The sequence below is a fragment of the Ambystoma mexicanum genome, chromosome 14, assembly GCF_040938575.1.
Source record: "Ambystoma mexicanum isolate Mex_15411 chromosome 14, UKY_AmexF1_1, whole genome shotgun sequence".
Lineage (NCBI taxonomy): Eukaryota > Metazoa > Chordata > Amphibia > Caudata > Ambystomatidae > Ambystoma > Ambystoma mexicanum.
In genome coordinates, this window is record NC_090940.1 from 442,996,584 (window position 1) to 443,019,477 (window position 22,894).

The window sequence follows — 22,894 nt, forward strand, 5'->3', positions numbered from 1 at the left end:
GACAGCTAATCAAACACAGCAGTTCAAGAGAAGGAGAAAGGCAGTGAGAACTGAGAGGGTGACAGGGAGAGAAGCAACCTTGCCCTTTCCGCCATTGGCCCGCAAAGTCTCCAGAGAAGGAATCGTGTGTTGCAGCAGATGTCAATGATACACAGAGCACTTCTACGCCGACACGCAGGAGAAAGACGCCTGCTACCGTGGTACCGGCCTTGACTCCAGAGGCAAGAAAACCCAAGCGGGTTATCACCGCCGGTGATTCGAGGGGAGAACAGATAAGAAACCGAACTGTGTTGAATGAAAGCCGCAAAGTAGCAAAGGAAGGAGAGTTCAATGAACTATAGACATTGATGGAAATCCAGCTGCAAAGGGGTCAGGCACCATGTGAGTGCTTACTCGAGAGACTCTGGTTGATCCCGCATTTGTTGAAACTATTCAAACCAGAAGGCCCTAGAAGAGCCGTAAGAAAAGGTCAGGGTGGTCATACAGGGGTCTAGCAAAATCCTCTGTACCATCGAAAGTCTTTGACTGACAAACCATTGAAAAATCAAGGGAAGTGAATCCCACATCAAGAGAGAGAAAAAGGAATTGAGAAGTGGCAGGAGTGAACCCGATGGAGGAATGGCAATAAAGCGGGGCAAAGTCTAAAGTCCCAGGAAACAGTGTGTTGACAAAAGTTAACCAGGTAGAGGGATGTCCACAGGGAACTGTTTAAAAAGACATTAAGATTTGTGAATGCCAAGGAGAAAATATCTTTGCAAAAGCCAGAGTGAACCTGACAGAGGGAGGCAAACGTACAAAAAGGATTTGAGCCCAGAATAGGGGGATCCAGAGGTGAGAAGCCATCACCACAACAACACGTGAATGCAGTCGAGAAGTCATTTTGAAAATAAGCCAGAGTGAACCCGACAGGAGGGAGGCTGATATTTGAGAGGGGTCTGAGCCTAGAAGAGGGGGACCCGGGGTGAAGAATCATCACCTCAAGTGTAATCTGAAAGGAACTTTTTGTTTATTATTTTGAAACCTATTAGGCCCTTGGAGGCAGGCGAATCAAACCCCGAAGATGATGATATCAATAGGAACTGTTTGAGAAGGGTCTGCACCCGGAAGATGGGGACCCAGGCGGGAAGGTATCGCCCAGTTTACATTTGAAAGGAGATTCTGTTAGTTTGTTTGCATCAGTGTCATGGCCACTGGTCAAGGGCCATCCACTTTATATCCTGCAGGGTCCCAATGGACCCAGTCTTGGCGCCTCTGGCACCAAGCACATTTCAAAGTGTGCTCTGCACACAGTATGCTCAGGGCACGTGCATCTGGGCTGGGCGGGGCCATACAAATGCATGGAAGGCACGTGCAGAAGACAGGGGGAGTAGCAAGGTGGGGCCACAAGGCGGGGCCTAAAGGGAGTGGCTGGGGCAAGGCTATATAAGACAGCCCCACCCGCATGCTGGCACTTCGCGTTTGTCTGCTTGTGTAGCGTAACACTTACCGCGGTCTACAGATCCTTACCTGTTCAGCAGGAGCATCTTCAGTCTACGGAACCCATCCAGCATTTTACCTGGAATCAGCCACGCCATCATCCCTGGAAGCACCGCTGTCCGCTTCCCACTCTGCAGCGACCGCGCGCATCTTACCTTGAGGTCAGCCACGCCATCGCTGGAAGCTCTGCTACCCGCTTCCGACTCTGCAGCTACCGCGTTCATCTTACCTGAGATCAGCATTGCCATCGCTTGGAGCACTTCTACTCGCTTCCAACCCAGCAGCGGCCGCTCGCCTCTTACCTGTCTCCTCGAATCCACTTCGGGTGGCACCTTGCACTTAGCTGTCCTGAACTCCCAATCAATACGAGGTCATCTTCCGGCGCAGCATCCTCGTGGATCTTCTCATCTGGCAGCCGGCAGGAGTTCGGAGAACCGCTTGCCATCACCTGCAAAGGAGACAGAGAGCACAAGGTTAGCAATTACATAAACTTTAAACGCTGGGCAACACAACTCGCAAACTTGGTGCATCATCCGGAAAGTCAATTTACCACTTGTAGGTTTTCCGGATTGGACTCTCATCCATCACCAAGCACTTTTGGGCCATCTTCATACATAGAGAGAGAGGAAAGGACAATATAACATTAAGGACAGTAATCATTGGGGAAAATCACCACAAAGGATACAGACAATAATCTTTGTTATAAACACCTACCTTCAAGGCGGAATAGGTTGCAGCCGGTCTGGACCTCCATGCTAAGGACCAGTGACGCAACTAGGTCCATCCACGGCACCCCTGCTGAGAGAAAGCAGGACAGAGAGATCATCCTTACATTGAAACAGGTGAGCTTGCATGGGCAAACTCTTGCTCACTTCATTCTGGCATGAAAGGGTTGAGGGGGATCACAACACCACCACGCCACCCTCAGTGCCTCTCATCTTCTCTCGGAGGCAGAACCAGCATCCTGAGTCTTCGATTCCGCAGCAGCTGGGGGAGAGAGTCGATCCAAGGGAGCCAAGTCCTGGGAGGGCTCCAACCGTGCCCCAACATCCCTGCAGAGACCAGGTGAGCGTAACAATGAGGTCCTTGAAGGCAAGAGACTTTTAAGAGAAAAGAGACTTGACCATCAATGCTCCTGATAGCTGAGAACAGAACTGTCATCTCGTGCTCGGAAAGCTCGAGAATGTGCTGTGCTCAGAAGTCCCACCGTGTCCCATGCTCAAAACGTGAGGAAGAGAGACCCCCAGCTACCACATCTTGACTTATCATTTGTGAACACTTCCTTTGTTTTGTGACTCCTATCCCACACTCTTTTTGGTATTTAGTTGTAAGGTTTGGCAATAGTTTTTTTGTACAGTATAGGCCATTTTATTTGCCAAGACGCCACTGGGACTACCTTATTTTTCATTTGATGGTCGTAGCTTGCTCCCATCTTAGCTTTAGGTTTAGATCAGGTGTTTTTCCAACCTGCATATTCAGTTTAATAAACACCCTTGAACTCTGATCGCTTGTGTCTGTCTATTCTTGATACCATAACTTCCTTACAGCTCTCTTGATGTCTTTTGCACTAATCTGATTAGTTGTGGGTCTGTGCCATGTCAGTGTTATTGGTTTTGTTTGATATGAATTAATTGTGTGGTTCTCTTTTTGATGTGCTGCACTGTCAGCATGCCAACGTAGGGCAGACATCATTGGTGATCTTAGCAGAAGGACATCTCCATACGTAGGAATATCTGAATTTGTCTTACACTGAAAGGACTCAAAGGATGGGGCATTTTATTGGAATTGATGATCGTGGTCTGGGCTGTCCCTTTTTAAGCAATGTATCACATTTCAAAGAAGCCTAACATACACTACAAATATGTGGTTTACTGTATTTTGATGTATAGGACTCAAACACATGTGTGGCTTCCAAGGAACACTCTTTGGTAGGTTTACAAAGCTAAAATGATGAACCCGAATTAAATCAAGGCATGAAAATGATGAGTCTGCAAAGGAAATTCTGAGACTAGTCTAGAGATGACTGCAATACTGAGTTGTGCAACAATTCTCTGACTCCATCACAAGTCTGAAAGGAGGCTCAGTAGCCCAGGAAAACTGGCCTCCTTGGGCAACATAGCCAGAACCATGAGCTACCTGGTGGCAAAACAAGCACTATATCTCCAATTCATACATGCACTCCAAAGGTGAATGAATACCTAGATGTTGACTGTGAGCGGAGGAAATACTTTATCCCAAGGGGATAGTTAGTGAATGGCCCAAGAGCATTGGTGTCATTTTATCATTTTAGGGAGGTCAAGGGTGTTTACCCCCCCAACCCCAACTTTTGTGGTGCACCGTTTTGTCCCACTCATTTGGTAGGGGCCCCTTTCATTTAGATGTCATGCCCTCCCACCGCAAACATTTTGTGCAAAGCTACTCCACAGCCTAAGACTCAGGTTCGATTCAGTGCAGTCCATAATGTTCGTGGGGAATGAACACTGCAGACTCCCTTGAGCCAGAAGGGATCCCTACCCATAAATGCAAGACTGGTGATGTGATTGTCACTGAAAAAAAAAACATTGCAAGGTACAGTGTGCTGCGGCTGGATATGAGAAACCTGAAGGTTTCTCCCTAGCTAGTCCCCGGGGATCAGTCATCCAGGTGGCCAGGACACAGCATCTCCTTTTGGATCCAGTTCCTGCGGGTGGACCAGTCAAGGAGGATCACCTGGATGGAGGGTCCTCGGGGAGTGGGAGTGGGACACTGATGGGTGAGATTCGGTATCCCCCTTCCTTTAACACTTTTCCCCATCCTCTCACGTAGAACATTCCAAACCACTGCCCTCCTCCTTTTTTCCACCGCAAACACTTTCGCACAACACAACGGACAATGGACTAACACTCGAGCTGTTTACCTGACATGTCCCAACACCAGGGTGTCAGGCAAAGTCAGGCAATTGATCAGAATCACACACACCTGACAAACCTTTGCCTTCCCCAGAGGGATAAAAGGTGGAGCCAGAGAGCACAGTACGAGAAAGGCAAACACGACAGACAGCACGTTGAGACGGCTACCACGCGGCAGTTCAAAAGGAGAAAGACGGCGGAAAGCAAGAAGGTGGGGAGGCGAGAAGTGACATTGCCCTTTTCGTCCCAGGGCCGCGGAACCTCCGGGGAGGAGAATCTAAGAATGCAAACAATAGCACAAGTGTCCTGCTGCAGATGTCAACTGTACACTGGGCAAGCCTTTGCTGACAAGGCGTAGCTGAGGAGACTACCATGCCCGTGGTACCGGCCTTGGCTCCTAAGAAACCCAATAGCCAAGCAGTTCATCACAACCGGTGAGTCGAGGGGAGAATCGTTAAGACGGGGCTGTGTGGAGTTAGAATCGCAAAGTGGCAAGTTGTGAAACAAACCTGATGAACTATAATTGAACTGTAAAAAGTGTGAAGGGGAGACCAGCGGCAGAGGCAAACCGGTAATCAAGAGACTATGGTCGAGCCCTATATTGAGAAACTACAGAAATGAGAAGGCCAAGGAAGGTCGCCAAAGGAACTCAAAGTGGTCATACGTGAGGGTCGAGCAAAAGCTACGTACAATCAAAATACTTTGATCCGTAAGTTGTCTGAAAGAAAGGGTACTAAATCCCACAGTGAGAGGAAACCCGGGTAGCGAATCCCAGGAGCAGTTGAATCTAGAGTCCGAAGAAACAGTGTGTTTTGGAACTGTTTAAAAAGACATTAAGATTTGTGGATTACAATTGACAAGGGTCAGCCCAGAAGTGGGGGACCCAGGGGTGAACCCATCACCCAACGAATATTGGGAACAAACTTTCATTTGTTAAAGGAACTTTTGTTTTTGGTTATCTGAACATGTCCGGCCTGAAGGCAAGAGACTTTCTAATGAAACGAGACTTGGCCATCGATGATCCTGAGAACTGCCATTGGAACTGGCATCTCGTGCTAAACAAGCCAGAGACTGTAGTGTGCTCCACCAACTCCACCTTACCTGTGCTCAAAACGTGAGGATGGGAGACCCAGGCTACTTCCTCCTGACTTATCATTTGCAAACACTTTTCTTCCTTGAAACTTAACCCCACACCCCTTGTAGTTAGCCTAAGGAATTGGCAATAGAGTTTTTTTTTTAAATTGTAGGCCCTTTTTATTTGACTTGACATCACTAGGACCGCCTTATTATCATTTTATGGTCGACACCTGCCCCCATCTTAGATTTAGGGTTAGATTAGGCGTTTTTCCAACCTGCATACCATTTTCATTGTTCAATAAACACCTTTGAACTGTGATCACTTGTGTTTGTCTTACTTGTTGTCACCATGAGTTCCTCACAGGGGTTCCACAGGCAAAATGGGATCCACTGGACTCATAAGAAATTCATAACATTAATGAGATTCCCAGCGGTAAAGTGAGCATGTGAGAGGGTCATAATGTCCACCTCATGTCAAAATGGCCACCAGGGCTTATGTAGGGTTGAACCAGACCAATCTAAGAGTTCTGTCCATAGCAGGAAAAGTATTTGGTTAACTTGGCAAGCATTTCAAACTGCTGATGCTGAGAGAGTAGAATGGACCTAGCATCTGGAAACTGTGGAAATCCTCAGGGGACTGAGACTGCTTGCCAGTGAGAAGGGCACATTATTCCTTATTAGTGGAAAGGGCACTGTATCCCTAGATGGTCAGGACATTTGTCTCTTCCTAATGAACGAGTGCAACATATCCCTGGAACAGGAAAATTGGGCCAGGCACTATGTTCTGGCTTAGTTACAAATGGCGAGAGGGGCCATATACGAGGCAAAGTGGCTGGGTGCTTTATTATATTCTTGTGAATGGGAACTGAGCCAAGAAGCAGGCGGGCAAGTACTATATCCTTGAGACTGTGTTTGAGAATCAAGAAGTGGCTACATCCCTATGACTGATATTGCAATGGCTGGACATTCTGCCCATGGGACGGTGAACCTGAGAGAGAGCCTAGTATTCCTAAAAGAGAACCCTGATACTTTATAGTTTGACCACTCCTAACAACTTTTGCTTAGATCATTCCCAAAGCAGAACACCATCTGTAGGTGTAAGCAAACCCCTATGCCCTTTGGGCATTCATCCCCACTACTCATCCTCATTACTAAGGATACGAGGTTAACACTTTACTCCCTTGAAACGTTTCGGGTCGGTCCGCCACAGTTGTTTTCACTTTACCATCTCTTGTCCAAAGACCTTCATTTTAATAACAGGATCCGTCCGTGGGGAGTCTCCTGCTTCCATCTACTCCCTGCCCTTCCTATACACAGGTGCAGAAGCTCTGTTATTGCTGTAACATGGTATGAAAACCTAAATTAAATAATTGATAACAAATCCACAAATTAAACCAGGCTCTGGTGCATTTGGAAGTAAGGTAGATGGTCTTGAAAAAACGTCCACTGCCCCGAGACAGTGACGTGGTGCAAAAAGAACTTTCAGGCATGGGTGCGTTTATGGATTTTTGTTTTATATTCCACTGCGCTGGAGGAAGTGCATTTGACAAGCTTGACATCTAAAACGAGTGTTCCAAGAGGGGACTTTATTTGCCCCATGTGGCAAGCCAAGAACTATCATCCATGAGCCATGGCCGGGCCAAAGCTTGCAGAGATGTATTGGCAGGTGATGGCAGATGATGGCAGATATGGCAGAGAGGTTGTTTTCCTCCTGAAGGGGAATCTGGAAATCATGGAGGCATGGATCCATAGGGATGGATCTCGGTTTCTTTGCCGTCATGGAGGAGCGAGTCAGCCAGGATGCTCTGGAAGTGAAAGGGAAGATGATTGAGTATAGGTGCATAACTGCTGAACCCATATGCATGCATCATAGTACTTAGCCGAACCCTACCCTTACCCAGAATAATTTGGCTCACACATTGTTTGTCAAGTGTTGGCAATAAAAGGCCGTAACAATAATCACATATCATAAAAAATAATACACAATACTTTTGGGCGCCGGGTCTTGGGGTTACCCCCTCTGGCCCGTGCCCGCCTTCTTATGTCCACGACTTGTTGTGGACACTGTACAGTGTCCTGTACTTCTTTTCCTTTGTTCTTCTCCCATTTCTTGTAGGGTGCGAGGGTTTTGCGGTAAAGAAGCAAAGGTTTGGAAGGCACTGAGTCAACAGTGCACCTCCTTTGTGTTTGGGTCCCCGTTCAGGGTCCACAAACTAATTGTGTTTTCTCAGAGCATGCCGCTCTGTATTTATAAGACCCAGGGGAGCCCTAGGTCTTTGATATGTATAGTAGTGGGGGCTGTTATGTGTCAGCCCCCGGCCGGATAGCCGACTGTCTGCCCCCCCGCTAACCTCCCCGGGGGGGGGCAGGTCTTTGAACCTGATCCCTACCTGCCTGTTGGCTTCCTTGGGTGCTTAGCACCTAGCTGCATGAAGGAAGGGTGAGGTGATTGCTCACACTTCACCCTTCCTCAGCATTGTGCTGGGTAGACTGCGTGTCTCTATGACTGGGGGGAGGAGCAGAGGAGGGGGAGAGGTTGTGCTGCCCCTCTCCAGGCCTGCTGATGGTAACAGCAGTTACCCTGCCTCGCTTTGTGAGGCACTTCAGCATTGCCCATACTTACAAGGCACTTTAAGCAACTTGCAGGCTTGGCACCTGATCAGAGGAGACCTACCATGCAGTCTTCCCTGATCTGAGAGGTTGGGCTCCAAATCAGTGGGGAAGCCTTCCTGGCTTTAGAAGCTTACTGGAAACAGGGTGGCTGCTTAAACAGTGAAATACCGCTAGTGGTATTTCTGTTGATATGTCCACCCAACTAGTAATAAGACACTGCAAATGAGGGTTCCTGGACTTGCACAATGCTTAGCATGACTTGTTTACATGTGTCTATCTTTGTGAGCCTCATTTTGTTATGTGCTGTCAAGAGTAACTGCTTTTAGGGTCATTGCAAAATCATCGCACATTAATCGCGATATGTCATTAGTCGCGGGCTAGAATAAGACAAAGGGGGTTGTGTCTAGACCTCTCGGTGCACATTCACACTTAGGAACTCTGTAATTGTATTAGTTGAATGTGTTTTCTTAGTTTGAACTTTTTTTATCATCCATGACGGAGCAAACCATTTCCTAACCATTTGGTACAGTAGTACAATGTCGCATGCATGCTCAAGGACAGTATGCTAACTATAGAGCATACAGGGGCCGATGCAAGGAATCTGTGTAGAGAGCACTGCTAACGTATTTTTTAATGTGTGTTCTTTTTTTTTTAACAGTGCTCGTACCAAGTTCTGGCGACTGTTCCTGAAAGTGAGGCTGGGCAGCCCGGCATAGAGTCGGTTGCGGTCTCATCCCAGCACGCACTTACCCTGCAGCTTAATGATACCTCGGACCATCGCGAGCTTTGCAGGTGTGTGTGTGTGTTGTACTCTCACCTGTCTTTCTTATCTGCTCCATGCATGCTCTGGCGTGGTAACGTGGTGTTAGTTTAGCGGTATTATAGTATGTATGCTATTTAAGCGACACCTTTGGCCACCTATACTTTCTAGTTAACGAGCAGATATTATGTTATGAAGCATAGAAAAGGTAAATATCATGTCTATCCTGCGAACATGGAGTAAAAGTGGAAGTATCATGTAGACATGCTCCTGCTGCTAGGGCCTGCTACATGCAGTGATTTCAGAAACGCCTCTAAGCACAGGCCTTGATTCCTGATGCAGGCTCTTTCCCCTTAGCTGGCAAACACATGAGTTTTAGGAAATAGCATGTTACCGGGGAAAGCCTTTCTGCAGCTGTGGACCCCAAGCCAGTGACTCACTTTTCACCCGCTGTGAAACATATAGCACAGAGACATTTGAAAGAACACTACGCGGCCGCCTAAAAAGAGGCATATGTCTTGGTCTATACATGGAAATGTTCTCACTCAGGCAACATGGTGCCATCAATGTTGGTACATTTCATGATTGTGTTTTTGGTCTCTTTTCTGGGCTGTGTCCAGGTCTTTCTTTGTAATGCATTCATACTATGTTATACATACAGTGATACAACCCGCTGCAAAGCATGGCACCCAGCGATGCTCATTTAAGCTTGGGAGGAATTTCATAATTTTACTAAAATATTAAGTTCTAAGGGTGGCATTACATTAATGTAAGGGATCCCCCAAAGGCTCTGTATTTGGGACTGGAATGATTTGGCTCTCTTAAATATGAGTGCTATGCCAAACCTTCATTGAGCAGAGACTTTATATGGTGTGTTCAGAAATGTATCTTAATTTATGTCTTTGAATAATTATAACTAACCCATATCCATTTTGGAATATTATTTAGAGGTGATTAATGATTTTCAGTCCGTGTGCAGTGACCACACAAAATCATACAAAGTAGGACATCAATGACCGACTATTGCAGACCAGGCTTAGAAGCCCTTTGTTAGGCAGGGGTCAGTGGGTACTGTGAGAAACCTGTGGGCTTTCTCACTTATGGACCCCAGGGATTCTTTGTTCAGGTGGCCAGGCCACTGCCATCACCTTTTGGAAACAGACCCTGGGGGTGGACCAGTGCGGGAGGATCACCTGAGCAGGGTGTCCTTGGGAACAGTTGGAGGAATGCCCTCGGCAGAGATGCAGTATTCCCCCCTTTCTGACAAACCCATACCCAACACTTGCTCCACCTTTATAGGTTGTTATGAATCCTGTGATGTTGCCCCCTCCCCAATTCCAACAGGTACTAACATTAAAAGGAGGCATAGGAGAAGAAGTATATCCCTATTCGACATCCCCAGTCCCAATGGGACATCATCATCTAAAACCTATTTACCTACAACCACACATATGCCCCCTTAACCCTGACAAACATTTACAAATGTTTCTCTCATACTTCTTCCCCATTGCCTTCTTTCAAAACCCCTGGGACGAGGAAGAGGAGGAACAGAACAATGAAGATTGCCCAGAGGAACCAATGTACCATGGATTCCTATGGGCAGTCTCCATCATGTCCCATTAACAAGGACAGGCAGGGCTGGACAACTATTCCCACCTGACTCCAATTAACACTCCCTGTCAATATAAAAGGTGGAGCATTGCGATTTGATCGAGCTGGGGATGCAATGTGGACCAGAGAAGATGAAGAACAGAGTAGAGCGTTTAAAGAACCCTGGAAAGTCTGGAACAGAGCTGAGGGTGCCAAGACTCTGATCCTGTGTCATCGAAGGGCTGCTGCAGGGCTGAGGAGCTGTGCCTTCCAAGAGCCAGAGAGGGCAGATCATAGCCTGCTGACTCTATCCACAGGAATACTCCTTTCCACTGGGCATGGGAAGGGAAGCCCATGTGCCTGAGCGGCAGGTGGAAAGACCTTGGCCTCGACACATAAAGATCCAAAGAAGTTGCTCGCCAGCACCGTGCTAACCGGGTGAGCCTCATGGCAAGAGAGAGAAAATCCTGGTATGTTTGTGTGTGGCTAGAGCGGGAACCTGCATATTGAATTTGAGAAAGAAAGCAGGAAATGAAAGGCCCATGAAAGGCATTATGGGTCTTGAAGTTCTTTTTTTGAGTGAAGTAAATCGAAGTGGTCCTGCAATGGTTTAAGGAAGACTCATTGCACAGTCGAAAGTCTTTGAATTTTGATACCAAAAAGAAAGCAAGATTAAAGTGGTCAGAGCACGACCGAGGGATACCAATTGCTGTGAAGTGAAAGCAACTGCAAAATGAAGTAACAGAGTGGTCTGGCGGAAAACAAAAGTACGCCCATTCGAAAGACTCTGTGCACTGCTTTTAGGTCCAAGCCCGAAGGAAGGAAGCCTAAAGGAAGTGAACTGTGATATTTTTTTGCAAACACAACGGGTGCGAGCACGAACGAGGGAGACCCCGAAATTGTGAACAACATGTCTAAGCCCGACTGAGGGAGACCGTGCTCTGTGCCCGAATAGGGGGGATCCGTGGCCCGAACGAGTGGGACCAATCATGAACATTGTGCTAAAGGGATCTGACCCCGAACAAGGGGAATCCATGGTCCGAGCCCGAACGAGGGGGACTAATGCAGAACCTGTGAATGGGAAAATCCTGATAAGAAAGGACCTTTGATGTTTGTGTGTTGCATCAGGCCCTCTGCAATAAGAGACTGTCATTGGAAGAAAGACTTTGGCAGAAGGCACTGATACCTATGCTTTGATCTGTTTCTTCCTGGCCAAGAAGCCAGTGTGTGAAGCTCAAACGTGCTGCCTTGTCCCGTGCTGAAAACATGGGGAAAGGGAAGCCAACTGCTCAACTATCCTGACATTCTTTTGTCTACATTGTTGTCCCACACGTTTTGTATTTAGAAGTAAGGATTGGCAATAGGTTTATTAGTATAGGCCTTTTGACACACTCCAACCAGACCGAAACACGTGTCTGGGGTTTCTGTTGGTACTCTTGTTCAGAGGAGAATTGCCTAGCATTTCGGTGCTGGACTGCCCCAGGGCAGGACAAAGACTGATATGTTTGGGATATTTCTTATCTGTGAAAGATAGTGAGCTAAAGACTCTGGGTAAGTCTCTCGTAACCAGGACTAATGTCTGGCAGAGGGACTCCCAGGACTCCCCTTGTTAATTTGCATTATTATTATTTGATGGTCGTAGCTTGCTCCCATCCTTAGATTTAGGATTAGATAGGCGTTCAACCAACCCATTGAAGTACAATAAACACCCTTGAACTGTGATCACTTGTCTGTCCTCACTGTTTGATACCATGCCTTCTTTACAGTACCAAGTAGGAAATGCAACATTGTTCAGTATTCTGTGTTTATTGGAGCCTTTTAGGGACCCAGACAATCAACGAAATAAGAAAGTTTGTTTTTTGGGCAAATTCTTGCTGATTGATCACTTCTCAAGACTTTGTCATTAAGATCCAATGCGACTTTCTCTACTAGTTTCCGGTTTTCTCTACATTTGAATGTCGAAATAGTGCAAGTGTGCAAAAATTCTTTGGGCCTCATTACGACCCAGGCGCTAATGGGTTAACGGCGCCATAAAAGGCTTCGGCGCCGTTAACCTATTAGCGCCTAATTACGGCTGGTTTTAAGAGCCGTTAAAGTAGGGACCCGCAAAGGGACCTTGGTGCCAAGTACGGTGCCGCAATTTGCGGCACCGTACTTAGGGCTCAATGGGAATGCGGAAGGCGCTATGGGGCAAAAATGGGAATGGGAATGGGGAAGGGCCATGGAGGAATGGGGAATTACCGCCTCGCCAACCTTGTAATGGGGTGGTAATTTCCCCTTTCTCCATGGCGGAGTCAGTAATTTACCGGCATGGACCATGGTGCTAATAGCACCATGGTCTTCCGCCAGGGTCGTAATGAGGCCCTTTGTGTGTCAGTAGGTCAATGTGCAGTGTAAGGGTGAAGGGTGTAAGAGTAAATTGAGAGGGCAGTCGGTTAGTTGAGGTATATCGTTGGTGTAATGCTGTTATTGGGTTTTAGGGCTCGACCAAACTGGTCAACTTGAGCTGGTAATAGAAGTATTGTTGTGTTTGAATGATGTTTCCTTGGTGTTCTGTGTTCCATGTTGTGGTGGGAGTGTGTTAGTTGCCTGCATCTTATATCTGATGTCCTTTGTGCCAGGTCTCTGCAATGTGGAAGCATTTTAGGAAAGTAATTTGGGACAGTGACCCAGCTGAGTCCAATCTCCCACTGCAAGGCTCTATTTTGCATCTGTTAACCACCCACACACCTTGTACTTCTCTTCCATTCTTTAGCGCTCCAACCATGGTTATCCCCACCCCAAACTCCTTATCTGTCCTTACTATTTGCCCCTACAGTGTCACCATGTTTCTGAGTTCTCTAATTTTTCTCTCTTCCTGTAGTTTCATCCCATCTCTTGCCATTATGGGATCCAACTGATTTTCCTTTGAAGTCTACCATTTCTGCATGACTCCCCCCAAACCTCTCCTTACCGGCAACTCAAAGTGTGGTGAGTGCCAGCCTGCCCCCTGTGCTCCACCACCACCTACAAGCTCATATCCTAGCTCAAGGCTGTGACTCGTCAGGCCCACAGAAGGTGAGCTGGGTGGACCATGGCATGGATCTATTGCTAGAGGTGATATGATAAGTCATTTATAACGAGCCTCTACACAAGTGTTTCTAGGCGGGACAAGACAAGGAAGGGTAGACGGATGGAGGACAAACCAAACGATCTTACTAGGCCTTATTTAATTTAGATTGTGCAAGTGCTAGGGGGAGGGCCGAGGAGAAGTGATGGGGGGGGTCGGGGGAGGGGAGAGTGCAGTGGTAAGAATGCAGCAAGTGCTGGCAGGGTGGTGGCTCAGTAAGTGCAGGGAGGGAGGGGACTGTAGGGTTGCAGATACAGTCCCTAAGTGGGTGGGAGGCCTGGAGGCAGTGCAAGGGGCTACTGGTTGCAAGTAGTACAGGAGCCTGGTGCCCGTGAGGTTCAACGGGTGGCCAGGTAACCAGTTAGCAAAGCAGACAGGAGCATCAGCAAGGGAGAGATAAAGCAGAAGGAAAAAGAAGGTCTTAACTGGCAACATAGTACCTTTGACCTCTAGCAATGACTACTTACCTCCCTCCCTCATCTCCATCACCACTCAATTCTACTTCAGAGACCTCTCCGAAAACAATGTCACCAAACTGATTAACAGTCTAAAACCCTCAAAATGCAAAGGCGACATTTGCCCTGCACCCCTCATCAATGACTGTGCTGACATACTAACCCCCATCATCACAGCTGTTGTAAACACTTCCTTCGCTCAAAGCAATGTTCCAGCCAGCCTGAAGGAAGCCTGGGTCCTCTCCAGAAAAAAACATCCCTAGACCCAGCCATCCCCACAAACTACAGGCCAATCACTACATTCCCATTCCTCCTAAAAATGTTGGACCGAGCTGCCTACTTACAAGTCCAGCAGTTCCTGGAGGACAATTGCATCCTAGGGATGCGTCATTCCGGTTTCCGCTCTCGGCACGGCACAGAATCTGCATTGCTTTATCAAAAAATCTATTCGAAGAGATCAGGGACAAAGGCAAGTCTGCGCTGCTCCTCCTCCTACATTTATCTGCAGCATTCGACCTGGTCAACCACCAGATCCTCTGCCACCGCCTCACCACTCAGTCACTTCTCACCTTCAGCTACCGCCTGGATAACATCCTTCCTTAATGGAAGAGTGATGAGTCTTCTCAGAGATCGCCAACGCTTCTCCCTCTCCTATCACCTCTGGTGTGCCACAAGAATCCTGGATCGCCCCCACTCTACAATATTTTCACTAGGCCCTTATTCCACATCTTAGATTCACTCAGCATAGCATCCACAAATTATGCCGATGACCCTCAAATCGTGATCCCCCTCTCCGGCAACTACATAGTAGACTCGAACACCCTTGATTCAATCTATTACATAATTCAGACCCGGATGTCAGTCAGTCACCTCTGTCTCAACAGCGACAAGACAGAAATCCTGATTGTTGGCCCACCAAGCACGCTAAAGACCCTTGATAATCAATACTCTGCCTTGACAATTGCTCAATACTGGTCTCTAACACAGTAAAGACTTTAGGGGTCTACCTAGACACATCACTTACCATGACTAGACAAGTCAGTGCCATTGCCTCCTCAGCAGCCTATGCAACTAAGAGACTTAATGCAGCCAGACCCTTGCTCTCTAAAAACCAATGCCTAACCATTGCACGTGCAATCATTGGCTCAAAGATTGATTACTGCAACCTCCTATTCAATGGCACCTCGTCCAGAAACATACTCTAACTTCAAGTAATCCAGAACAATGCACTCAAAGCTGCCCTGAACATCACAAAAAGAGAGAACACCTCGAGAGCTAGAAGAGATGCACACTGGCTCCCCATCCAGGAGCGCATCATTTTCAAAACCCTCTCCATAACCCACAAGTGTCTGTCCAACACAGCACCACCGTACCTAGCCAAAAGAATTGCCAAAGCCCAATCCTCCAGACCCACTAGAATCCCTTACACAAATTAGACTCCTGGTGCCTAAAGGCAAAAGATGCAAACCCGGAGGCTCAACCTTCCCATACCTTGCCGCCAAGCTCTGGAACAACCTCCCACCCTCCCTGAGGGCATAGAAATCTTACTGGATATTTCACAAAGCACTAAAAACTTGACTATTCACCTAATCCTGAATTCCCACCATCAACCCTAGGAACCTCCCTGTCCTACCACCCAACTGCCTGCTCTGAAGAGAACGGCCACCTGGTTGTATACCTATGTAATTTATGATTCTGTATGTTTTCTAGCATAACTGCCATTTGGTTATACCTCTTCACCATGCACCTGTATGAAACGATGCCTGTATCATAGTAAGCCTTACCAGTACTTTGTACCTGCAACAGCACCACAATTCTAACAGGTTGTATGCACGCTATACAAATGAAATAAATAAATTGAGTTGCTTCCGGAACCTTAGGTGGTCCTGCTCAAGTTTGAGAGAGGCAGGGAGGCTGTCCCAGAGGGAGGCCCCAGCCAAGGACAGAGATCAACCCCCCACTCTCTGCCTGGAGAAGCGTCTGACCCTTAGACGGTTGGAGGTGGCTGAGCGGAGAGCTCGAGAAGGAAGCTGCTTAGGAATAGAGAGTTGGATGTAGTGTGGTCCCCAGCACCAGAAAGCCTTGTGGACGGTGCAGAGGGTCTTGAACTTGATCCTTGCAGCCACCGGGAGCCAGTGGAGAGATTTCAGGGCTGGAGAGATACGATCCCTGGGCTTGAGGCCAAGGACAAGTCTTGCAGTCCTGTTCTGGAATAGTTGCTAAGTGCGAAGAGTAGAGGCAGGCAGATTTAGGAAGAGGCAGTTGCAGTAGTCCACCCTAGAGAGAACTAGGGCTCTGAAGACAGTGAGCTTCTGGGGGAAAGTGAGAAGAAGTAGTACAGCTGGTAGTTTGACTTCTTAGAGAGGTCTGAGATGTGAGGAGAGAAGGAGAGGGTGGAGTCAAAGATGACCCCAAGGTTCTTAGCCTCGCAGGATGGTATGGGTGGACGGCCCAAGGTGGGCAGCCATAGTGCAAGAGGGAAAGTGGGAGCAGGGGTCCCAATGAGAAGGATCGCACTCTTACTGGCATTAAGGCAGAGATTGTTAGAGGGATACCATTCCTAAATCGCGGATAGACAGAGAGGAATGAGCAAAATATCAAAGGAGTCTGAGGGGAGCCTGAAGGAGAGCTGAGTGTCATCCGCATAACACTGAAAGTTAGAACAGAAGGTAGAGATGCGGTGGGCCAGAAGAGCCAAGTAATGGTTGAAAAGCCAGGGTGAGAGGTTAGAGCCCTGGGGAGCACCACAAGTAGAGAGAAAGGTGGCAGAGAGAAATGACCCAAGTTGGACCTGGGAGGGTTGATTGGAGAGAAAGGAGGTCAACCATGCTAGGGCCTGACCAGTGATGCCCAGGTTGTCACGGAGACGATTGATCAGGATAGCATGGTGGACCATATTGAAGGCAGAGAATAGATGAAGGAGAATGAGGACAGAAGGAAGGTTACAGTTGAGATTAGAGAGCAGGTCTTCACAGGTTTTCAGGAGAGCAGTTTATGTGCTTCTGGCTGCTCTAAAGCCAGACTGGTGGTCATGGAGACAGCCAACAGATTCAGTATGGCGAGTATGCTGGGAGATGGCCAGCTTATTCAGGAGTTTGCCCAGGAAAGGAGTGATGGAGATCGTGTGGTAGGTTGCCGGAGAGGAAGGATCAGCAGAGAGCTTCAGAGGAGGGGGTGCACAAGGGAGTGCTTAAAGGGGGAAGGGAAGGTTCCAGTAGCAAAAGAGTGATTGCCGAAATCAGCCAAGGCTGGGACGAGGGTGTCAATGTGGTCCTTGATGGTTCTGGAGGAGCAGGGGAGCACCTGCTTTGACAAGACTTTCATAGATCAGACTTGTCTAGAAACATTGTCAGGGTTGAACAAAGGGAAGGAGGAGAAAGGAGGAGGATAGGCGGCCGTAAGAGGGCCAGGAGTGGGAGAGGAAGAGGGAGCGAACACCGGCCCCCACCCCAAGGCCCCACTCCTAGGCTCCTGGAATTCTCCTTCCACTCATCCTCGCCTACAGAAGCCGGTTCGATGCTACTGCGGGATGCAGACAGCCTACCCTGCACCACGAGGTCCGTGCTAATTACCTCACAAGGCACCATTTTTATCTGCAGGTATGCCGCGCACAATCTCCTGGGCGCCTCTAAATTGATGTTTCTAAGAGCGATTGCAGCATTATTAGCAACAGTCACCATCTCACTTCAACACAGAGAGAGTGCACTGCTAAGGCTTAGTGTGTTCCTATCTTTGCCATCCTTCACCGATTGGAATCAAACCCTCCAAAATGGCCGCCCGATCATGGATCAGCACACCCATACCTAGTGCAGCCTGATGCTGCTTTGATTGGCTGGAGCCACCCTCATCTCGGCCATTGGAGTAGCCGGCAGTCTAACGCCGGACCCCTATCCAAGACCCCACTCCTAAGGCTCCTGTCTGAGCCTGTCTGAGCGTGGGAGAGCCATGTAAGAAAGGATCACCTTCCAACCTCCGTTATGCAAGGCTTTTGCCATCTGAGCCACCACCCTCGTTCAAAATCTGCACCCCTATGTCTACAACGTTACCCACGCACAAACATTATTTTCCACCTTGTCTTACATATACTCTGCACCAAGCCTGACCAGGTTTAACCACCCGACACCACCTGTGTGCAATCAATTGATTTTTTCCACGTGTTGTATTTCGCCTCCCTCACCTTCTGTGTGCAGACAATTGATTATTTCCATGTGTTGTATTTAGCAGGCCTCACCTATGTGCAGACAATTGATTCTTTTCATGTGTTGTATTTAGCCTGCCTCACCTTCTGTGTGCAGACACTTGATTATCTCCATGTGTTGTATTTAGCCTGCCTCGCCATCTGAGTGCAGACAATTGATTTCCCCATGTGTTGTATTTAGCCTGCCTCACCATCTTTGTGCAGACAATCCACCCGCGAATCACCTCCCCATGACATCCTCCATCCCTTCATCTGGCCCAGTCATCAGACCCGCCAAACCCCAGCCTGCCCACCCCAAGCCTCATACTCACTGAAGCCTTCCATCTGCCTCTTCAACCACTCATGGCACACTACCTCCAATAACACTGAACACACACTCACCTTCACGTTACAAATGGCAAACAACCTCCCTAACTCATCTGACATCCCACCATCTCCCTTCCTACCCAAGGCATTACACTTCACCACCAGCCCACAAGACACCAAACACACGAAGGTCCTAAGCCACAGCCAACCTTGCTCTCTAGTCCACCGTAACATAAGACTAGCATACCGTCTAGTCACAACAAGACAACTTTCACTTACCACCACCCAGCCACTCACTTGCAGGAATGCCCACCTCAACTTAAGAGCCATCACTCATACACTCACCAGGCCCTCTAATCACCCCCCTCACACCCTGCACAGCAGGAACAACACCAAGACAACCTTGACCCCTGTACGGGACAGCTACACTAGGACACCCCCACACATCCCTACCGCCGAGTAGCACCTTCACCAACCAACAAGATTCCAGCTGAACTCACCCCTGACATGGCCACTATGTCTAGAGCCCCCCCCACTACCACACCCAAATTACACTCCCACACTAGCATAAATCACTCGCCCAGTCAAACCTTCTCTACCCCCAACCCAAAATCAAACAACAGTATTTCTATTACAGGAGCACTCATCAATGCCAGAACCCTCCTTGCCCATTCTCTTGACATCTCAAACCTCATCACCTGTAACAAACTAGACCTCCTAGCAATCACAGAAACATGGTTGCACCCTGCTGCCGGCCCCTCACTCTCCCTAGCCATCCTAGAGGGCTACACTATCTACAGGAAAGACAGACCGACCACTAAAGGTGGAGGAGTAGCCTTAATTGCAAAAAATACCCTTCCCCTCAGAGAAATCCAAAACGAATCCATCAGCTCAGGTGAGCTACTTTCAGTTAAAATCGCACTGTCAGCCACAGCCACCCTCAGTATTCACTTAATTTACAGACCCCAAGGCCCACTGCTCTCCTTCGAGGAAGACATTGCTGATCTCCTTTCCACCGACACCAAGCCCACCTCCAAAATCCTTTTCATGGGAGATACCAACTTGGGTATCAATGACCCATCCGACCCCCATACTCTTGCACTAGCCAACACCATTGAATCCCTAGGCTTTACACAACTTATCTCTAGCCCCATCCGCAATAAAGGACACACTCTAGAATGGATAGCAAATCTCAACTGCAACACCACCATTCTATCCAACGCTCCTTGCCCCTGGTCAGACCACAACATCATTACCTTCAATATCATCAAAACCGCCTGCTCAAAGGCCATAACACAACCAGCTCCAGCATCCCTCTCTAGAAACTTATTGAACATATTGTCAGCCAACCTACTACCATTACTACACCTATGCACCCAAACACAGACGCCACCTCCATAGTCGATCTTTATAACCAAAGCCTTCTCAACGCCATCAACATAGTAGCACCTCCAAGCGTACGCAAGCCCAAAGCAAGTGCCCACATCAACTTCTGGTACACCCCCCAAGCTCAAAATCCTACACTCCTCTAAAAGAGCAGCAGGGAACACCTGGACAAAAACAACCTCCATGGAGAAAAAACAGCATTTCACAGCCCTTTCTAAAAATTACAAAAACGCCATTTTGCAAACCAAAAGCTCCATTTACAACAAGATAATAAAAAATGACAACTCTGGCACAAGAGAATTCTTCGCCATCCTACGCGAACTAGAAACACCAGTCCCCCCCCCCCCCCCCGGATAACACCACCAAAGATCTCAGCTGGTGCAAAAACATCCAAAATGCCCACTCCTCGACAAAATCACTGTACCCCAAACCAAAAACACCACCAAAAAAAACAAACTCCTGACACCCATCCAGCCCCCTGACCAACACCCTCTCACCACCCCCCCCTCCACCCCTTGGTTTAAATTCACCCCGATCACAACTACTGAAACAAAGACCATCAAAGGACTGAAACATTCAAAATGCCAAGGGGACATATGCCTGGCCACCCTTATAAATTTGTATTTGTATTTATTTTATTTATATAGCGCACCAGGCCCGAGGGCAACCGGGCGCATCACTTAGTTACAGGCATAGTACAGATAATGCATTCAGATAGTATATACAAAAATTATACAGGAAATATACAGTGTACAATGTACAGGCACAGATAATAATAGTGACGTTGCTATTGTGATGCAAGGGACATGGTTAGGAGCCATTGCAAGTCTTGGGCAGAGAGCCAAGCTGAGGCTTTGCGCTTGAAAGCCGGGAAGGAGGATTCAGCTCTGAGCGGATTCGGTAGCGAGTTCCAAAGTTTTGCTGCGAGGACAGGGAAGCTACGTCCGCCAGATCTCTGCAGGTTGAAGCGCGGGATAGATAGACAGTTGGTTTGGGCACTTCTGAGTGGCCTCGTAATGGTGTGTAATGCAAATCTGCTGGCTAGGTAGCTAGGGGCTTGGTTGGCCAGGCTTTTGTGAGTGAGCGCGAGCGCTTTGAGGGAGACTCTTTGGGAGACTGAGAGCCAGTGAAGACTTCGTCTAGTGTCGGAAATGTGGAGGTTCCTGGGGATGTTAAGCACCGCTCTAATGGCGTTGTTTTGGATGATTTGAAGTTTCTTAATATTGCATTGGTTGGTGCCTAAATATAGGGCATTGCAATAATCAATTTTGGAAAGGACCAAAGTCCTGTCAAGTGTGGTGCAGTTGGCTGGTGAGAGGAAGGGGCGTCATGCAGTGATAAGCTTGCAGGTGTATTCTGCTGCAGATGATACTGCATTGATTTGCCTGGAAAGTGATAGGGTGAGTCGATGTAAATACCAAGTGTTTTTGTGTCCTTCATCACTTTGATGGAGTTGCCATCAATCGTGAAGGATTTGAATAATGAGTCAAGTTTGCTAAGTCATTGGTGGGAGCTGAGGATAATGAGCTCTGTCTTTTCATCATTGAGGCATAAATCATGCTGAGCCATCCAGGCCTGGATGACATGATAAATGGCGTTGATGGCCAGAGAGTCGGTTTTGTGGTTGCCAGTGATGGGGATAAGTATCTGGGTGTCATCTGCGTAGTTGGTATACGTAACATCCAGACGGTCCAAGATATCAAAGAGGGGTTTTGTAAACACATTGTAGAGTGTCGGGGATACACATGTTCCTTGTGGGACTCTGCAAGTAACTGGAGAAGGTTCAGCAGTGGCGGTGGGGGAGAAGACCCTCATAGATCTGTTTTCCAGGAAGGAGGTGATCCAGCATGTAGCTTTGTCTGGGAAGTGGGCGGCAGTTTTAAGGGAGCGGCAAAGGATTTGATGATTTACTAGATCGAAAGCCGCAGAGAGATCTAAAAGAAGTAGGAGGGCCAGTTTGTCCTTGTCTTTTAGGTCTTCAATCTGTGTTTTTAGGTCTAGGAGGGCCGTTTCAGTGCCGTAGCGTGGGCGGAAACCAGATTGCCTTAGACCCAGGAGATTATTGGTTTCCAGGTAATCTTGGATTTGTAGGTATGCAGCACAATCAAGAATTTTTTAAGAGGAAAGGGACCGTAGTGATCGGTCGGTAGTTATGGGTATGTTGGCATCCAAGGTGGGTTTTTCAGGAGGGGGATTACCCAAGCATCCTTGAGGTTGTTAGGTACAATCCCCGTGCTAAAAGAGGAGTTTATGAGTGTAGTGACGAAAGGAGCTAGATTCTGTGCAGCTTCCTTGATAATGGCAACAGGGCATGAGTCCCCCTGACAGTTAGAGGGTTTGAGGTTATTGATGATATGTTCAACTTCGATGATGGAGAGGGGTGAGAAGCTGAAAGGTTTGGGGGATTTGGTGTTGGAGTTGGTATTATCCTGGGGGTTAAGCGTTGCGGGCTTGGCAGCAGGCTATTCTTTTTGCCATTAATTTTGGTTTGGAGGGTGACGATTTTTCCAAGGAGGGCATGTTGGATATTGGCACACCAGCTGCTGTCTTTGGAGCAGGAGTCAGCGGGGTGGCAGGGGATTCCAGTTCCTTTAAAATTCTGAATAACTCCTTAGTATAAGATTGGGCAAGTTCAATGCGTTTATTGAAAGTCTCTTTTTTGGCCAGGAGTATGGCATCTTTGTAATTTAAAGTAGCTAAGGCTATACTATCTTTGTTCGCTTCCGTTGGATTGCTTTTCCACCGTGCCTCGAGTGTCCTTTTTTTCTTTTCATAGGGTTCTTAATTGAGGTGTGAACCAAGAATTGAGGTGGGCCCGGGGTTAAGGTTTTCTAAGTTTGGATGGCGCAATGAGATCAAGCGCTTTCCGCATAGTGTGATTGTATGTGTTTACCAAGACTGTGGGGTCCGTGCAAGAGGATGTAAGCTCATTGAGGGTGGGGAGGATGAGCAGCAATAGTTTAGCGCAGGTTATATTCTGCTTGTTTCTAGTAATGGTGGTGGGCGCTATATTGGGATTCGAGTGGGTGATTTTAG

General features: G+C 47.8%; 1 protein-coding gene across 1 annotated transcript in view; it reads left to right on the forward strand.

Annotated features, from left to right (window-relative positions):
* The window catches only part of HGSNAT (heparan-alpha-glucosaminide N-acetyltransferase), a 2,225,524-nt gene that overhangs the window by 310,126 nt on the left and 1,892,504 nt on the right, over nucleotides 1-22,894 (forward strand). Inside the window, exon 3 of the mRNA XM_069637664.1 lies at nucleotides 8,713-8,846. Coding sequence (XP_069493765.1) covers nucleotides 8,713-8,846 — 134 coding nt within the window. The remainder of the gene's footprint in view (nucleotides 1-8,712; nucleotides 8,847-22,894) is intronic.